Source organism: Odontesthes bonariensis, chromosome 23, assembly GCF_027942865.1.
Source record: "Odontesthes bonariensis isolate fOdoBon6 chromosome 23, fOdoBon6.hap1, whole genome shotgun sequence".
In the NCBI taxonomy this organism is placed as follows: domain Eukaryota; kingdom Metazoa; phylum Chordata; class Actinopteri; order Atheriniformes; family Atherinopsidae; genus Odontesthes; species Odontesthes bonariensis.
Genome location: NC_134528.1, coordinates 1,524,486 through 1,541,052, shown reverse-complemented (window position 1 = coordinate 1,541,052; position 16,567 = coordinate 1,524,486). Strand labels below are relative to the sequence as shown.

Genomic DNA, 16,567 nt, shown 5'->3' with positions numbered 1-16,567 from the left:
ATTTTTTGCAATGTATTATACAACTTGTATATGATGTATATAATACTTCTCGTGTAGTAAACGACCTTCCCTCTCTGCTCAGATCGAGCTGGCCATCCTGCGCTTCCCCTACGACTCGTGGGGGACGCCCTTTCAGCAGCTGAAGCAGGTGGTGGAAGAACCTTCGCCCCAGCTTCCTGCCAACCAGTTCTCCCCGGAGTTTGTTGACTTCACCTCTCAGTGGTACGTCTTTTTCTGTCGTTTCTGCCCTTAATGGAGACACTTTTTTTGGTAAATTTGTCTGTTGTGACACCAGATATGCAGCGTGACATTATAGTTCTTCGTCACTTGAAAGCTGTGGACACTGTGCAACTGTTGTGCACTCACAAGCTTCCTGTTGCCAGAACCTGCAACGTCTTTGCTCACAATGTCCCAACGTACGGCTCAGACTCACCATAAGTGCAAAGAAACCGTCACTCAGTCCACCGGAACTTCACTAAAGTTTATTCAAGCACAACATTGTGCTCTGAGGTGCACTTTCACTGATGGCTTTATTACTATATTTATCTTAATTATGAATATGTTTCATACTAAAGATGACGTACACCAACTTCTAAGGAGTTATTGCTGTTATTTTCTCCTTTAGCAGCAGCTAACGCTAACAGCTTAGCTAATGAAGATGACGTACACCAGCTTCTGAGGAGTTATTGCTGTTATTTTCTCCTTTAGCAGCAGCTAACGCTAACAGCTTAGCTAATGAAGGTGACGTACACCAGCTTCTAAGGAGTTATTGCTGTTATTTTCTCCTTTAGCAGCAGCTAACGCTAACAGCTTAGCTAATGAAGATGAGGTACACCAGCTTCTAAGGAGTTATTGCTGTTATTTTCTCCTTTAGCAGCAGCTAACGCTAACAGCTTAGCTAATGAAGACGACGTACACCAACTTCTAAGGAGTTATTGCTATTCCTTTAGCAGCAGCTAACGCTAACAGCTTAGCTAATGAAGGTGACGTACACCAGCTTCTAAGGAGTTATTGCTGCTATTTTCTCCTTTAGCAGCAGCTAACGCTAACAGCTTAGCTAATGAAGGTGACGTCCACCAGCTTCTAAGGAGTTATTGCTGTTATTTCCTCCTTTAGCAGCAGCTAACGCTAACAGCTTAGCTAATGAAGGTGACGTACACCAGCTTCTAAGGAGTTATTGCTGTTATTTTCTCCTTTAGCAGCAGCTAACGCTAACAGCTTAGCTAATGAAGATGAGGTACACCAGCTTCTAAGGAGTTATTGCTGCTATTTTCTCCTTTAGCAGCAGCTAACGCTAACAGCTTAGCTAATGAAGGTGCCGTACACCAGCTTCTAAGGAGTTATTGCTGCTATTTTCTCCTTTAGCAGCAGCTAACGCTAACAGCTTAGCTAATGAAGATGAGGTACACCAGCTTCTAAGGAGTTATTGCTGTTATTTTCTCCTTTAGCAGCAGCTAACGCTAACAGCTTTATTCTGCAAAATTCGCTTTAGACACCTCGTATAATGCAATCTTATCACATTAGTATACAGACATTAGTATGTTATATATATTCGATCATTGAGGAAGCATCGGAGCTCATTTCCTATTTGGAGGACTCAAACGTCACATACGTCCAGCTCTGGTTCCTGAGTAAAGTTAAACTGTTCAACCAGACTAGAAACAGTTTCGTCAATGATCACACCCAAAAATCTGGCTTAATATCGTCATGCATCATCATTTTGACCTTATTTACTTTCAGAAATCAGCAGTTTCTTAACGTTTTGTTGCTTCTCCTGCAGCTTAAAGAAGGTTTCTAAAGAGCGGCCGACGTACACAGAACTCATGGTGAGTTTCCTCTTCTAATCATCTCATTGTGACTTTTCCTCCAGTCTTCATGTGCTCAGATGCAGGCGCCTTGGAGTGCTCTTAATTGGACACTGGGGGGTGCCCAAAGACTGTTATTTATTTTTTTAAATCCTTTTTACTCACGTCTGTTGACTCGAGACGAGATGCTTCAGAGGTCACATTCAAGGAAGGATGTGAAAGAACACAATGCACAAAGGAAAAGATGCAAAACCACAAGAAAGAGCTGAAAACAAAGTGAACTCTGAGCTCACAGATAAAAAAGGTTGTGATCATCCTGCACAAGACGTAGAGCAACTACAGATGGGTACAAAAGACACAAAACGACCAATAAGAGCCAAAAAGGCACAGATAGATGCACGTTTCCTGAGAATGAACACAGCACATAAATATTAGGGCTGGGCGAGTAAACTCGTTAATTATTTAACGCCGATTTATATTTTATCACGCATTAACGCAGGTTTTATTTGTATTTTTTAATTATTTTTTTCATTTTTAAGAAAACTTTTTTTGGGCTTTTGTGCCTTTTAATGGATAATAAATTTAATTTAATTTAAATGGACTATAGCCTCTGTACATGGGGCGCCTGCTGAACCCACTACGCCACGGACCCCCCCTGTTTTATTATTTATTTTATTCTGTAAAAGTCTGTTGCTCACAGGCTTTTATTTTGTAAAAGTCTGTTGTTCACAGGCTTTTATTCTGTAAAAGTCTGCTGCTGTCTGCTGTGGAACAGGAAAAGAAAGTAATCTTTGGATCCACCAAACATGGAGAAGGGTACGGAACTTTTACTCGGCCATTTTCATGTTAAAGTTCTTCCAGACGGCGGAGTCGACAGAACCAAAGTCATCTGTAAACTCTGCCAAGTTGAATTGTCTTCTCAGCGTAGTAGTTCCAGTCTAAAATATCACTTAAAGGCAAAACACACAACTGATAGCAGCGAGTCATTCAAGGAAACAGACAGTGGAGCGAGGCTTCTACATAAAAACTACAGAAAGATGCTGATGTTAAAAGTGTGTTTGCACAACAAATGTTATGGCACTTTCATTCATATGGCAGCACATTTAAAATAAAGCTAAATGCTAAAAGCTATACGCTACTTTTGGATTCATTTTTGGATTCTGCGTACAAATGCGATTAATCGTGATTAATCAGGGAAATCATGTGATTAATTAGATTAAACATGTTAATCGTTTTATTATTATTTTAAATAATAATAAAAAAAAACTGAGTTAACTCGCCCAGCAAAAACACACCGAAGCAGTAAAAGGTGAAAATTTACAAGTTCCAGGCGAGAGATCCTGGAAACGTTAAAACTCTTGTTTTGGTTGGCTGTTGGAGTCTTTGGGCTTTTACACTTTTAACTCCCCGTCTGTCTCCTGCGCAGCAACATCCCTTCCTCACCGCCCACGAGCCCAAAGAAACCGACGTGGCCAGCTTCGTGAAGGTCATCCTGGGGGACTGATGGCCTCCGCTCAGGAGGGCCGGAGGGAGGATCCGATGAGGAGAAAAATCAATCCCACAAACAAACCCCCCCACCCTGCAACCTGCAGGATTCCCCGTCACCACCCACCCCTCCATATGCAGACGGACGAAGCAAGCTCAAACTTTGTCAGAGTTGGTCCGCCGTCGGGGTCAAAGTCGAGTTTCCTTCTCTTGTTGCTGAAAAATGAAGGTGGAAGAGGTGCAGATTATATAAAAAGATGATTGATATAATGCTATCTGTGTATAATCTAAATGTCTGCCTACTCGAAGCAAGTGTTGCATCAGATTATTAATCGTCAGCATGTACAGAATAATTTCTCTGGCCAGTGAGGAGCAGTTGTGGTCTGGTTGTTCACTTCAGGGCCCTCTGGTGGCCACTAATAGGTACTGCACCTCAGTTGCTTTGAGATCGAACGACACGTTTTTGGGCTCTCGGCTGCCTGTGAGTGTGTAAGTGTGTGTGTGAGTGTGCTGGTTTATGATGGATGTGTGTGTTTGTAGGGCTGCACGGTTTCCTGGTGCGAGCAGATCCTACATTTTTATTCAGTAAGAGCTCGTCCGTCGTTCTCCTGCTCTGAGTCGACGTCGGCTCAGCATTCAGGACGTTGTGCTGCAACAAATGAAACATTTCCATCTTTTTTTTTTTTTTTTTTTTCTAAAATCTGTCAGATATCCTACATTTGGAAGGGATGATTTTATTATTTCAGTTGATTCTGACTTTTTTTTTCATATGTTTTTATATTTTCGGAAATCAAACCAAGGTAGAAGTGTATTAGCAAACTTTTTTTTTGTGCTTGTTTTTGTTTTTATAACCACCAACATGACAATCGGAATGACCCAAGAAACAAATCCAAACCAACATGTAGCTTCACCGAAGCTTTGAATTTTTCAAAAGTAACAAAGAAAAGAAAACTGCACGATGAGCCATAACAATTTTTATCATAACAATTAGCATCATAACAATTAGCATCAACAATTTTTATCATAACAATTAGCATCATAACAATTAGCATCAACAATTTTTATCATAACAATTAGCATCATAACAATTAGCATCATAACAATTAGCATCATAACAATTAGCATCATAACAATTGGCATCATAACAATTAGCATCATAACAATTAGCATCATAACAATTAGCATCAACAATTTTTATCATAACAATTAGCATCATAACAATTAGCATCAACAATTTTTATCATAACAATTAGCATCATAACAATTAGCATCAACAATTTTTATCATAACATCATAACAATTAGCATCAACAATTTTTATCATAACAATTAGCATCATAACAATTAGCATCATAACAATTGGCATCATAACAATTAGCATCATAACAATTAGCATCATAACAATTGGCATCATAACAATTAGCATCATAACAATTAGCATCATAACAATTAGCATCAACAATTAGCATCATAACAATTAACATCATAAGGATTAGCATGATAAGAATTAGCATCATAAGAATTAGCATATTGTGCTGCTTTTTGGTGTGACCGAGCCTGTAAAGTGGGGGTATGAATATGGGCCAGTATCACCATTAGTTGTGTTTCCATCCACCTGTTTCTATGAGCGTTTCCATCTGCTCACATGTTCCACGTTACGCTCGACTGATGTAGAAATGTTAAAATTTTTAGTTACGATCTACGTAAAGCAGATGGTGGGCAAAAAGAGTAGAAACCTTCCAACACGTTTTAAGTACTTTGCTTTCTTTTTAAAGTCCTCGTGAAATTATTTTGTTGTTCAAATGTTTGCAAAAATGGTTAAAAAAAAGTAGTTTTATAAGTATTTTTAATAGTATTTCATTTCAGACAACTGTGGAAAACTATACAAAATGGTGCTGGCTCGTCCTGTCTTACTAAACTAAATTTTTTAGCTCTCCAAAACCATCTTGAATTTTGAATATCAACAGAGCTGATGTGGAATGGTGGGTGGAGCCTAATCAGGCCGGTGGAGCCGACCAATCAGAGCAGACCGGAGTTTTTTTAGGCAGTTGCTCGAGCTTCTCATTTAACAGATCTCTGCTAGCTGTTTTATGTGAGCTTTGACGACATGTTGTCATTTATTCTTCTGATTTAATGTCAGGATTAAGTGCTCTACTAAAAGGTTTTCTTTTGCTAATATTCCCAAAATAGATTTGAAATGTTCACAAATCTGGATGGAAACGAGCTAATGTTTTTTTTTTTTTTTTTATGCTAACACATGTGTTTGTCCATCAGTGACAGACTTTATCCTTTCAGACTTTATTTTCTCAAAGATTTCATCTCTGAAATTAAGAGGACGATTGTCATAAAACAACACGCTTTCATTTTGGCTGCTGTGTTTGTGGGGCAGAAATCTTTGAAAATCGGTTTTCAGATTCTTACACATGCGTGTTTTTAGACGTTATTAAACTTCTCGGCCTCTGTTGGCTGCCGCTTTGTTGGATGATTTCATTTGTTGCAGCTCCCGGTCTCGATAGTGCAAACGTTGTCACGTGAGGAAGAATTCCACGAGGCGAAGCTGGAGGCGGCCGTGCAGCCCTGTGAAGCTCCGCCCCCCCCCCTGCGAAGCTCCGCCCCCTTTTTAAAGTGCTGCGTGTCGTGGGAAACGATTGCCCGCATTCCTTCTCGTTTGTCTGTACTGAGCCAATCGCAAACCCCCTCTCCACTCCATGCTCGACATGAAAGGAACTGGACGTTTATTGCTATTATTGTTCTTAATATTATATTAATTATTGTTATTTAGTTCCAGGTTTTTTCCCCCAGACGTATTTGCCGCAGTTTCTCTTATTTATTACGACTGCTGTTTTCCCTCTGAAACTTGAGCGATTCATTCGAGACGTTTTCTCGTGCGTTTGCGTATGTTTTTTGTCGCGTTCTTCTTGGCTCAAACACGTAAATGCTTTTCAAATGTTTCTTGCAAGCCTTGTATGTGCCTATATATATAAATATATATATATAAAAAGACTAAGAAATGAATATGTTGTATAAGGATGATGCAGGGATCGGCTCCCTCCCTTTCACACGCTGCATGGCGTCGTAATTCCACTTCCTGTTTGCTTTAATTATTCTGTGTCGTACTGTTGCTGGAGCTTTTTATCTCCCGGTAGTTTCTGAGGGCTCGACCCAGCTTTAGTTGTCGGTGTTATTACTCCTCTGATGTCGAAATGGGAAACTTGAAATGCTGCACGTGGCTGGGCATGGTCACAGCTGGACGATTTAAAGTGTCCTCCTGCCTTTTAAAATATTCAGTTGCTTATAATTCTCTTCATTTTGTGTCTTATCTTTTTGTATTTTTTTTTTTTTTCAGTTTAAGTTACTTAAAGGCTCAATCTGTTTTAGTTTCCCACATTAACTAACAGGACTTTTACCTCCCACCTCAGAGTATATTTATAAAAGAAGTTTTCCCTTTTTTGGCCACTTGAGGGCAGCAAAACAAACTCTAAGATTATTGCCTTTTGCTTTTTTTTGGTCTCTACACCTGATGGGAAACACTTGGTTGCACAAAAGCATCACTAGTTAGGGACTCCAGAGTCTAAAATCAGTGGCACAAAACATCCTTAAGTCTCCTTAAAGGGTCTAAAGGTGTAAGGTACCTGATACCAAACATATAAAGAACCAACCAACCAAGTTAGGTAACAAACCACGAGGCAGCACTAACTGTATCTTAAGGGTTTGGGTTAAAACATGAAGAAAATAAGCAAGCTAAGAACAGATTTAGCCTCAACTTTCAGATGGAAGCCCTTAAAGGGACAGTTCGCCTCTTTAAAGGGACAGTTCGCCTCTTCTGACATGAAGCTGTGTAACATCCCATATCAGCAGCATCATTTCTGAACATCTTCTTACCCCCTGCTGCGTCCTGTGAGCAGAGTTCCAGCCTCGTTTTGGTGTTGATGAAGGTAGTCCGGCTAGTTGGCTGGGGTTTAAAAAATAAAGCGTTTTGCTTCTCAGAACAATATGCGTTCAACAGAGTAATACATTTGCATCACAAAATGGTTCTCCAGGAAAAAGTCAGACCTCACAATCGCTTGGCCCTATTTTCTCTCCCTTCGTATCACTGCCTGCTGCCGCCTGCCGACAGCCGCGCCTGTTACGCTGTTTCCTGCTTGGTCTGCGCTTCGGTCTGCTCAGCAGGCAGTGATACGAAGGGAGAGAAAATAGGGCCAAGTACGCAAATGTATTCGTCTTTTGAACGCATATTGTTTTGAGAAGCCAAACGCTTTATTTTTGTGGCCCCAGCCAACTAGCCGGAACTACTTTCTACTACTACTTTATGTGAAAAAGACCCAAACTATCCCTTTAAGGTGTTTTATCGCTTCGGATTCTTAAATGAGATTTTCCATTGGCTAAAACAATGAGCTGAAAGGTGCTGAAATGCTGTAAAAAAGTTCAACGCTTTCTGTTCTGAAGCTCAAATAAAAACTGATCTGAATGTAAATATATGTGATAAAGTAAAGAAGAACTTTACAACCTCAGAAAGAAGCGCAAAAATTTAAAAGAAAACAACTTGTAGGCCCCTCCCCCTTCCCGCTCGGGGGGGGGGTGGTGCAGGTGTGTAACCATGGTAACCGTAAAAGTGGCAGTGACTTTTTTTTTTTTTTTTTTACTCACAGATTTTGTGTTTACTTTCGGGCACATAATAAATGTTTTGGCTCATTTGACCAAAATAAACTAACAAGTTCTGCCTTAATGCAGCTTTAAATGGAATTTAAAGATTTTCAGGGATTGGCTTCGTTTTTACCGCAAAACTTAAAAGGTTAAAAGACTTAAAAGACTCTGAACCCGACTTTCATGTATCAGTTATTGATAAATAAATGGCTACAATTCAAAATGGAGTCCACCTTAGAGAAACAAACACAAACTTTATCAACAAAGCATTTTTTAAAAGCCTTTTTTCCCCAAACCTCAGTTTTTCTGCTCCTTCGGGGTTTTGTACACATTCATAAACAAACCCAAGACAAAAACAAGTCTTTAGGTGATTGGCTAAACCCAGTCAGGCTTTAACTTTGGTTAAATTTAGCTGGAAGCGGTGGCAGATTGAGCCTTTATAACCACTCCAGGTTCTGATCGGTTCTTTTTGATCTGTATTCAAGCTCAAACACTCAGTCCACTGCAGTCTGCCGTTATATCTGGAAGTTTCCTGTTTTGTCGCTGATTAACAACCTTCCTCTCAACCTGCTCCCAGCCGGGCTCGGGTCCCACGGTCTGTGCACTGGAAAAAATGCCCCTCCAAAAATAAGTAAAAAAACAACAAATAAAAGACGTTTTTGCTTGAAATAAGCAAAAAAAATCTGCCAATGGAACTAGTGAAAATCGGCTTGTTAAGATTTCTTGAAATAAAATGTGATATTTAGGACTTTTGAGATAAAAGTGATCTTGAAATTAGCTTAAAAATCTCTTCAAATGAAAAAAAAAAGCTTGTTTCATATGATATGTGACTCAAAACAATTTGTTTTCAAGACTTTTTCATTTAACAAGATATTCCAGATGTATTGTATTAAAACAAGTCCCTATATCTGGCTGAAATGGTGCTTGTTAGGCAGTTGTGTCTGATATTAAGTGTAATGAGATACTCAATGAGACAGATATACTTGGTAAGATTTAGATTTTTTCCAGTGCAGCTCCGATAACTTCAGCTTCCTTCTCTTTTCTCAGTGAAGGTGAGTCAGAGGGTTTTATGGAAGCAGTGAGGACACAAAGGCCTCCCTCATGAGTACATTTCCCTGCTAAAGGTGGAAATATCCTCTCGGGAAATATCCTCCTCTTACATTGCATGATGAAATGAGCAAAATTCAAGTCACACTTTTTTCTGTCCCGGGTCTCATGTGCCAGTTTATGTCTTCACACAATCGAACCGTTTCACTAATTTAGCAAACGTGACCAAAGAGCAGCAGAGCGGGACCCTTTGATTCATCGTCACGTGGGTTTTTTTTAGGTGTTTCAAGTGCCTAACGATTGATTTATGTGGTCGTACGTTTAGATTTCCACTTATCTGTGTTTGTGAATGATGCTTAAACACTGTTTTTGGTCCTTCGTTCCCTCCCCGGGACCCACTGCATGTTGCTGTGATGTTTTTGCACTGTACCGCGCAGTCACGATAGGATCTCTGCTCGGTGGCGCCTCTAGTGGTCAGAAACTCCACGGACGTTAAAGGGACAGTTCGCCTCTTCTGACATGAAGCTGTGTAACATCCCATATCAGCAGCATCATTTCTGAACATCTTCTTACCCCCTGCTGCGTCCTGTCAGCAGAGTTCCAGCCTCGTTTTGGTGCTGATGAAGGTAGTCCGGCTAGCTGGCTGGGGTTTAAAAAATAAAGCGCTGAACGCACGTCGTTGGGTTGCGTTCACTGTAACTTTTAACTGGAATGCTTCAGACTTCACTGGATCCACACAGGAACTGATAATGGGGTCAGTTTGTTACACATTTAGTAAATGAGGAAGCAAACCTGCTGCTTCCTCAAACCGTTGTGAGTCGGATGTGGTGACGTTTAGAGGCTCAAACTGCAAACCAACCACAAGAATCGTCTCATTCATCCTTATTTTCACACAGTTTTACACCATTTCAAACAAAGTTATTAGTATTTATCTGCATTTCTGCCAATGGATTACTGGTAAATCTTACGTTAACTATGGAAAACGGTTCTCCCACAATGCATTGCACAGAGATGGTGTAGTTTATCAGCAGCCTTCCCAGGACGATTAGTTTGACTTTAAATTTGTTCGACACAAACCGGAAAAAGCAGTCAAAGTAAAAAACCTTCAGAAATCCTGCAGAACTGTTCTGGATGGTTGGAAGGAAAATGTAAAGATTTTTATTTTCAACTCTTTTTCTTTTTGGTTCTTTGTGTCTTTACTGCTCATATCACCACGCCCCTCGCAGCCTCTCGTGTCGCCCCCGGCAACCGGCAGGTATTATCTGGACGATGCAGCTCGACTGGAGCGCGATGCGTTTATTTATTTTCAGTTTGGGGTCAGATGTAAAAGTTTGCTCACCTTCCAGCGGATCCATGAGAAACATCTTTTAAAGTAAAGGGCGCTTCCGGCCCTTTAAAGGCCGCACTTTTCCAGATAATTTCAGGCGTAAACGTGTCGTCTGTAAATCTGCGACATGACCGGTGACCCGTGGAGCTTTCTGTTGGCGCACAGCTGGCGCACAGCTGTATGTGACTGCTGATGTTGCGGTGTTGTGTTCTTTAATTCGTTGTGTTGGGGGGGATAATCCAGAGATGCTACTGTACGTGGAAGAGGGTCTTTTTGTTGCTGTCGGGGGGGTTCTGGGAGGGTCACAGCTCCGTGCCCCCCCCGTGGGAAGTGAAGTTCTCGGTATATTTACTCGTCTCTTTAAGCCTCTGCTAAAGACTGATGACTGTTCACTTAGAGCTCCACGAATTTCTATGAATATTTTAGATTGCTCAAACTGATTGTGTGCAATTGTAACGATGGAAATTCAATAAAAAAAAAAAAGAGGTATTTTTACACAATAAGCTCTGCGTCTGCTTTGTTCTGTGGGGAGCCGGAAAGTTCGTGAGGATAGATGTTTCAACCATCTGTGGACTCGTTTTACACCAAAGAATGAAGAAGTAAAAGCAGCGTCAGCCTACAGGTGGCAGGTGTTTCATTTCCACTAAAGACACAATTTAATTTAAACTAAAACAGAATACAAAGATTTATAAATCTCTTTTAAAAAATAAAGTTGTTTCCCACTGTGCAGCATCCCCTCTTCTTTAACAACATCTGTAAACATCTGGGAGCCCAGCTGCTGGACCTCTGGCAGAGGAAAGTCGTCCCATTCCTGCCTGATGGAGGACTCCGGGGTCTTCTCTGTTCTCAGGTGGTGAAACATCTGGACTGCAGGCGGGTCGGTCCAGCAGCCGGACTCTGCTACAGATGCAGGATGCGGTTTAACTTTGTCCTGCTGAAATGTGCAAAGCCTTCCCCGAAGAAGGGAGCAGATGTTGCTCCGACACCTGTTCACACCATGCAGTGATTCCTGGAAGTGTTCCCGTCTGTCATTTTCTTAATTATTGAAAGATTGAGCTCACAAAGTGTGTGTCTGGGGTTAAATCCTGTTTTTTTTTCTCTTACTTTGACATCTAAAAAACTTTCTGAGCCACAGGGAGTCACGTAGTGCAGCAGCAGCATCTTCAGAGCTTCAGAGCTTCAGAGCTGGGAACTGGGCCCACTGAACTTTCCCGCTCGTACAGTATGAGGACATCGCCTGTAAAAGAAAATAACAACACAGAATCTCTGAGCGAGATGAGAGCAGAGCGAAGCCGATCAAAGCCGGCAGAAGTTAAACACAACAAACGTCTCACACCACCTGCTCCTGCTTTACACTCGGCCTTGACGCACATCCCTCCTGAGCTTTAAAGTGGGGGGGGGGGTATTATCTTCCTTCCTCTAACGACCATCCCTCAGATATCGGCGTGCAAAGTTCAGCCGGCAGTTTAGAAAACTCCATCCTGCGTTCGTAGAAAGTAAAACATCTTGTTTACTGAACTGGAAGGTCAGTTAGTTTGCCCCGCGGCCGGTGGACTCCTTCTGTTGAGGTCGGGGGCGGAGACACCTGAGGAGGAGAAAACATGTTTCCTCCATCAGTTGAGCTTCCTCTTTGGTGTTTTTACACTTTAAAACTCTTAAGAAGCACTCAGTCAGAGATGAGACCAAGTCACAGTTGGTGAACGGCCAACCTGAAGAGCTGAAGTTGGTCCCTGCATGGCACTGCAGCTGCCCAGCACAGAAGGTCACCTTTTATTTTATTTTATTTTTTATACAGAAGGTCACCTTTTATTTCATTTTATTTTATTTTTTATACAGAAGGTCACCTTTTATTTTATTTCATTTTTATACAGAAGGTCACCTTTTATTTCATTTTATTTTATTTTTTATACAGAAGGTCACCTTTTATTTTATTTCATTTTTATACAGAAGGTCACCTTTTATTTTATTTTATTTTATTTTTTATTTTTCTTACAGAAGGTCACCTTTTATTTTATTTTATTTCATTTTTATACAGAAGGTCACCTTTTATTTTATTTTTATTTTTTTACACAGAAGGTCACCTTTTATTTTATTTTTTATACAGAAGGTCACCTTTTATTTTATTTTATTTTTTATACAGAAGGTCACCTTTTATTTTATTTTATTTTTTTACACAGAAGGTCACCTTTTATTTTATTTTTTATACAGAAGGTCACCTTTTGCGCAGTTATCAGCTCTTTTTGAGGTGTCGGTTCGGTTCTCTTTGCCACTATTATTTGGTAGAAATCATGTTCTTCCTGCCCCAGCCAATCACAGACAAACACTCCATGATATCTGTAATCAGGGTAAATCCGTGTTCAGGAACGCTGGAATCATAGATGTTGAAAATGTGGAACTGGGCTCCAAAAACTGGTAAGTTTTTTTTATAAACCAAAAAGGTGGAGAAATTTTCTGAGCAAAATGTTCCTACAACGTGTCACTAACTTCTAACCGTAGCAGTTAGTGAAAAATGCAGAAACGTTTACCGATATTTGCTCATTTGTAGCGGACCACATGGTGGCGCTTTTGATATATTAAACTGGAAAAACTGTCTAATAAATGTATTTTTTGGTGGAATTTCCCATCGACTGCCATTCAAATGTACGAATAACAACCAAAAATGGAGGCTGCCACAGCCATTTCTCTGCCAAATGAGAGTTAAATAACCTGCTCTGACTCTTTAATTTCCAACCTGTACTGAGCTAAAGCAAAGAAATACTTTGATGTACTTTAAAAGAAGTAGAATCGATGTTCCACCTCGCTGATAAGAGCTGAAACCAGTGATGCCTCAGCAGCAGTTTGCTGCTACACGCCTGCCATGATGCTGCCGCCGCCCGAATATAAGCGCCTGGCTTCCCATACTGACAGCTGATGATGTCATGGAAACTCTTCTGCACTTAAAAACTGGAGAATGATTTATAATGAAAGGCAGCAGCCCCCCCCCCCTCCTCTTTTTCATTTTCCAGAAAGGGGGATGTGAGGTTCGGCTTCAGCGCTGGACTTCACATGAAGAGTTTATGCCTCCGTGTAACCAAAAGCAGCCTTTACAGCCCGTCGTGTTCAGCCTGCAGACACCAGGGGCCTTGGCAGATATCTTTTTTACCTCCAGAGCCCCACGGCTTCTGGCTCCTTGCACAGAATAATAAGTCCGCAAAGCTTCACTTGACCCTTTCTTTCATTTCTGGAGCAAGCGGCAGTCGGCTCAGGGCTCAGGCCGACTGACAGATGGACGCTTTCCCTCCCGATAATGGGTGAAAATGTGTGTTGCATAAAACAAAAACTAAAATCCCTGATCAGTTGTGTCCTCCTGAATGTCCTCAGGCAGCTGATAGATGTGCCGAGGAGTCGATACCCTCTGCGCACGTACGAGCACATAATAACCCCAATGCGGAGGGGTTTTTGAACATTTCTAGGGGGCGCCACTGAGCCATTTTGCTCCGCCCCAAAAAAAAAGACGTTTCCAACCACCAGCAGGTGGCGCTATAGGTGGATGTCACTATGATAATATGTGCGCGTTCAGGCTGGGTCCAGCATTCACCGTATGAAGTTTGGGACAGATTGGATAATGTATGTGGGAGTTATAAGCGACTTCATTTTTTGTGGCGAGCGATGGCGAGTCATCAAACTTTGAGGCGTCGCCACGCCCACGCCCTTTAAGTTTTGAAAAAGTTTCTCCATGAATTCCCCCCCCCATGTCTTAAGAGTAACCTGGCCAAGTTTGAAGTCTGTAGCATTAAATCTGTAGGACGAGTTCGATCTTATGCAAGGAGTGGAATCGGGCAAAAGTGGCACCAAAATGCACTTTCCATCCAAAATGGCCGCCTTCCTGTGGACGTGGGACCATGGCGGCATGAGACTTTTTTGTGCGTCTGGTCATGATGAATGAGTGTACCGAATTTCGTCATCGCACGCAAAACTAACCCCATTGCGGGGACCATTTTTAAGCATCGTAGGGGGCGCTACAGAGTCAATGAGCGACTCCCAAAAATATAAAGTTTAGATTCTTTCTTGTCGTCGACTGGCAGGTGGCGCTCGCAAAATTTCCCGAGTTTTCGAGCACCTTTGCAAAGAATAAGCAGAAAGAAAGAAGAAACCTTACAGAAACAATAGGGTCCTAGCAGAGGAAGCGTTGGACTTATTTGGGAGGAGGATGAAGCTTGTGCACCTGTGTTAGCGCGGCTTCTTGGGAAAACGGAAGAAAACAGGATCCGAAGCTCAAACAACATCCTGTAACCCCCCCTCTGTTGCTCCTCACCTCATCCCAGCAGTGTTTACAAGGTTTTCCTGCTCCCGTCCTCACAAGTGGGACAGAGATGAATGGGTCCGAGGCCGGCGAGGGGCCCTTCCTGCTCATTTGCATCATTTCTGGCTTTTTTTCTATAAAAAAAGCATCAAATTACCGGCTTAAGAGCTTTATCAGATCCTGTTGTGTTGAATGAAAACATGACGCTTCTTTTTGGGAAGTTTGTTCCAGGGAATTCCCTGGAACAAACTTCCCAAAATATAGCTGTGATTCACAACAGTAGCTCTCGTGCTTCCTGGTGGGGCCGGTGCACGCCATCTTATTACCCCCCCTTACGTGTGCTGATGATGGCAGGAAGAGGAAAAAGGAAAAGCAGTGATTAAGCAGAAGTTAAAGGACAGCTCGTGGATCTCATTCAAGGCGAGTTTATCTGTAGAGCACAATTCAAAGTGCTTTACAGCTGCATAAAATCACAAGAAGGCAATAAAATCATTCCAAAAAACACTAAAAACTAAAAAAATAACCATTAATTAATAAATTTAAAAGCGAAGAGTGCAGATAAAACACTTTCAGATGTCATATGCACAGCTGAATAGAACTGTTTTCAGCCTGGATTTTAACAAAAATGGTCAAAACCGCATACTACTCCTACTACTCCTACTAACTTTCTGAGTTAGTATGTGAGTTTGAGTAATCAGAAGTTCCCGGATGCATACTAGATTCTCCTAAATGTTGGGTATGCATCATGAGGTTACTACTCATACTCAAACTACCCAAGATGCAACGTAACGTGACGTCGCCGATCGTCATTTCCTGTCAAAACGGCAGTTTCAAGCTAGCTACAACGAGGGTAGGTTCACTTCCTGTTTTCAAAACAAAAGCACCAATTGTATGGTAATGGCTTTCCCTATGATAAAAGGCAACGGGTATTTTATTTTGTGAAAATAACAGGAAGTGCGTTGCTCACTGCGGCTAGCTTTAGTAGCGCCGAATTCGTCGGAACAAAATTGTAAACAGCCGGTATTTTGTCAGGTTTTCAACACGTTGGGGATCTAAACGACTACTTTCTCGCCTGAAAATGTTTCAAATGTTGCTAAAGTTTACAGAGTTTAGAGCTTAAGAGAAATCAGCTTCAGGCCGGCTGATTTCAGCTCGGGCAGGAGCAAAATGCATTGTGGGTAAACGCTCTGCATACTGTATGATCGAGCAGTATGTAGTATGGAAGTATGTAGTATGGAAGTATGTAGTATGCAGTATGTAGTATGTAGTATGCAGTATGTAGTATGCAGTATGCAGTATGTAGTGTGTAGTATGCAGTGTGTAGTGTGTAGTATGCAGTATGTAGTATGTAGTATGCAGTATGTAGTGTGTAGTATGCAGTGTGTAGTATGTAGTGTGTAGTATGCAGTATGTAGTATGTAGTATGCAGTATGTAGTATGCAGTATGTAGTATGCAGTATGCAGTATGCAGTGTGTAGTATGCAGTATGTAGTATGCAGTGTGCAGTATGCAGTATGCAGTGTGTAGTATGCAGTATGTAGTATGCAGTATGCAGTATGGAAGTATGTAGTATGGAAGTATGTAGTATGCAGTATGTAGTATGTAGTATGCAGTATGTAGTATGCAGTATGCAGTATGTAGTGTGTAGTATGCAGTGTGTAGTATGTAGTATGCAGTATGTAGTGTGTAGTATGCAGTGTGTAGTATGTAGTGTGTAGTGTGTAGTATGCAGTATGTAGTATGTAGTATGCAGTATGTAGTATGCAGTATGTAGTATGCAGTATGCAGTATGCAGTGTGTAGTATGCAGTATGTAGTATGCAGTGTGCAGTATGCAGTATGCAGTGTGTAGTATGCAGTATGTAGTATGCAGTATGCAGTATGCAGTATGTAGTATGCAGTATGTAGTATGCAGTATGCAGTATGCAGTATGTAGTATGCAGTATGTAGTGTGCAGTATGTAGTATGTAGTATGCAGT

General features: G+C 41.2%; 1 protein-coding gene across 1 annotated transcript in view; it reads left to right on the top strand.

Moving 5' to 3' along the window:
• The window catches only part of LOC142373957 (dual specificity mitogen-activated protein kinase kinase 6-like), a 40,113-nt gene extending 32,859 nt beyond the window's left edge, over positions 1 to 7,254 (top strand). The window contains exons 10-12 of the mRNA XM_075457439.1: positions 83 to 222; positions 1,781 to 1,826; positions 3,232 to 7,254. Coding sequence (XP_075313554.1) covers positions 83 to 222; positions 1,781 to 1,826; positions 3,232 to 3,309 — 264 coding nt within the window. The 3' untranslated portion in view covers positions 3,310 to 7,254. The remainder of the gene's footprint in view (positions 1 to 82; positions 223 to 1,780; positions 1,827 to 3,231) is intronic.
• Positions 7,255 to 16,567: the final 9,313 nt, after the last annotated feature.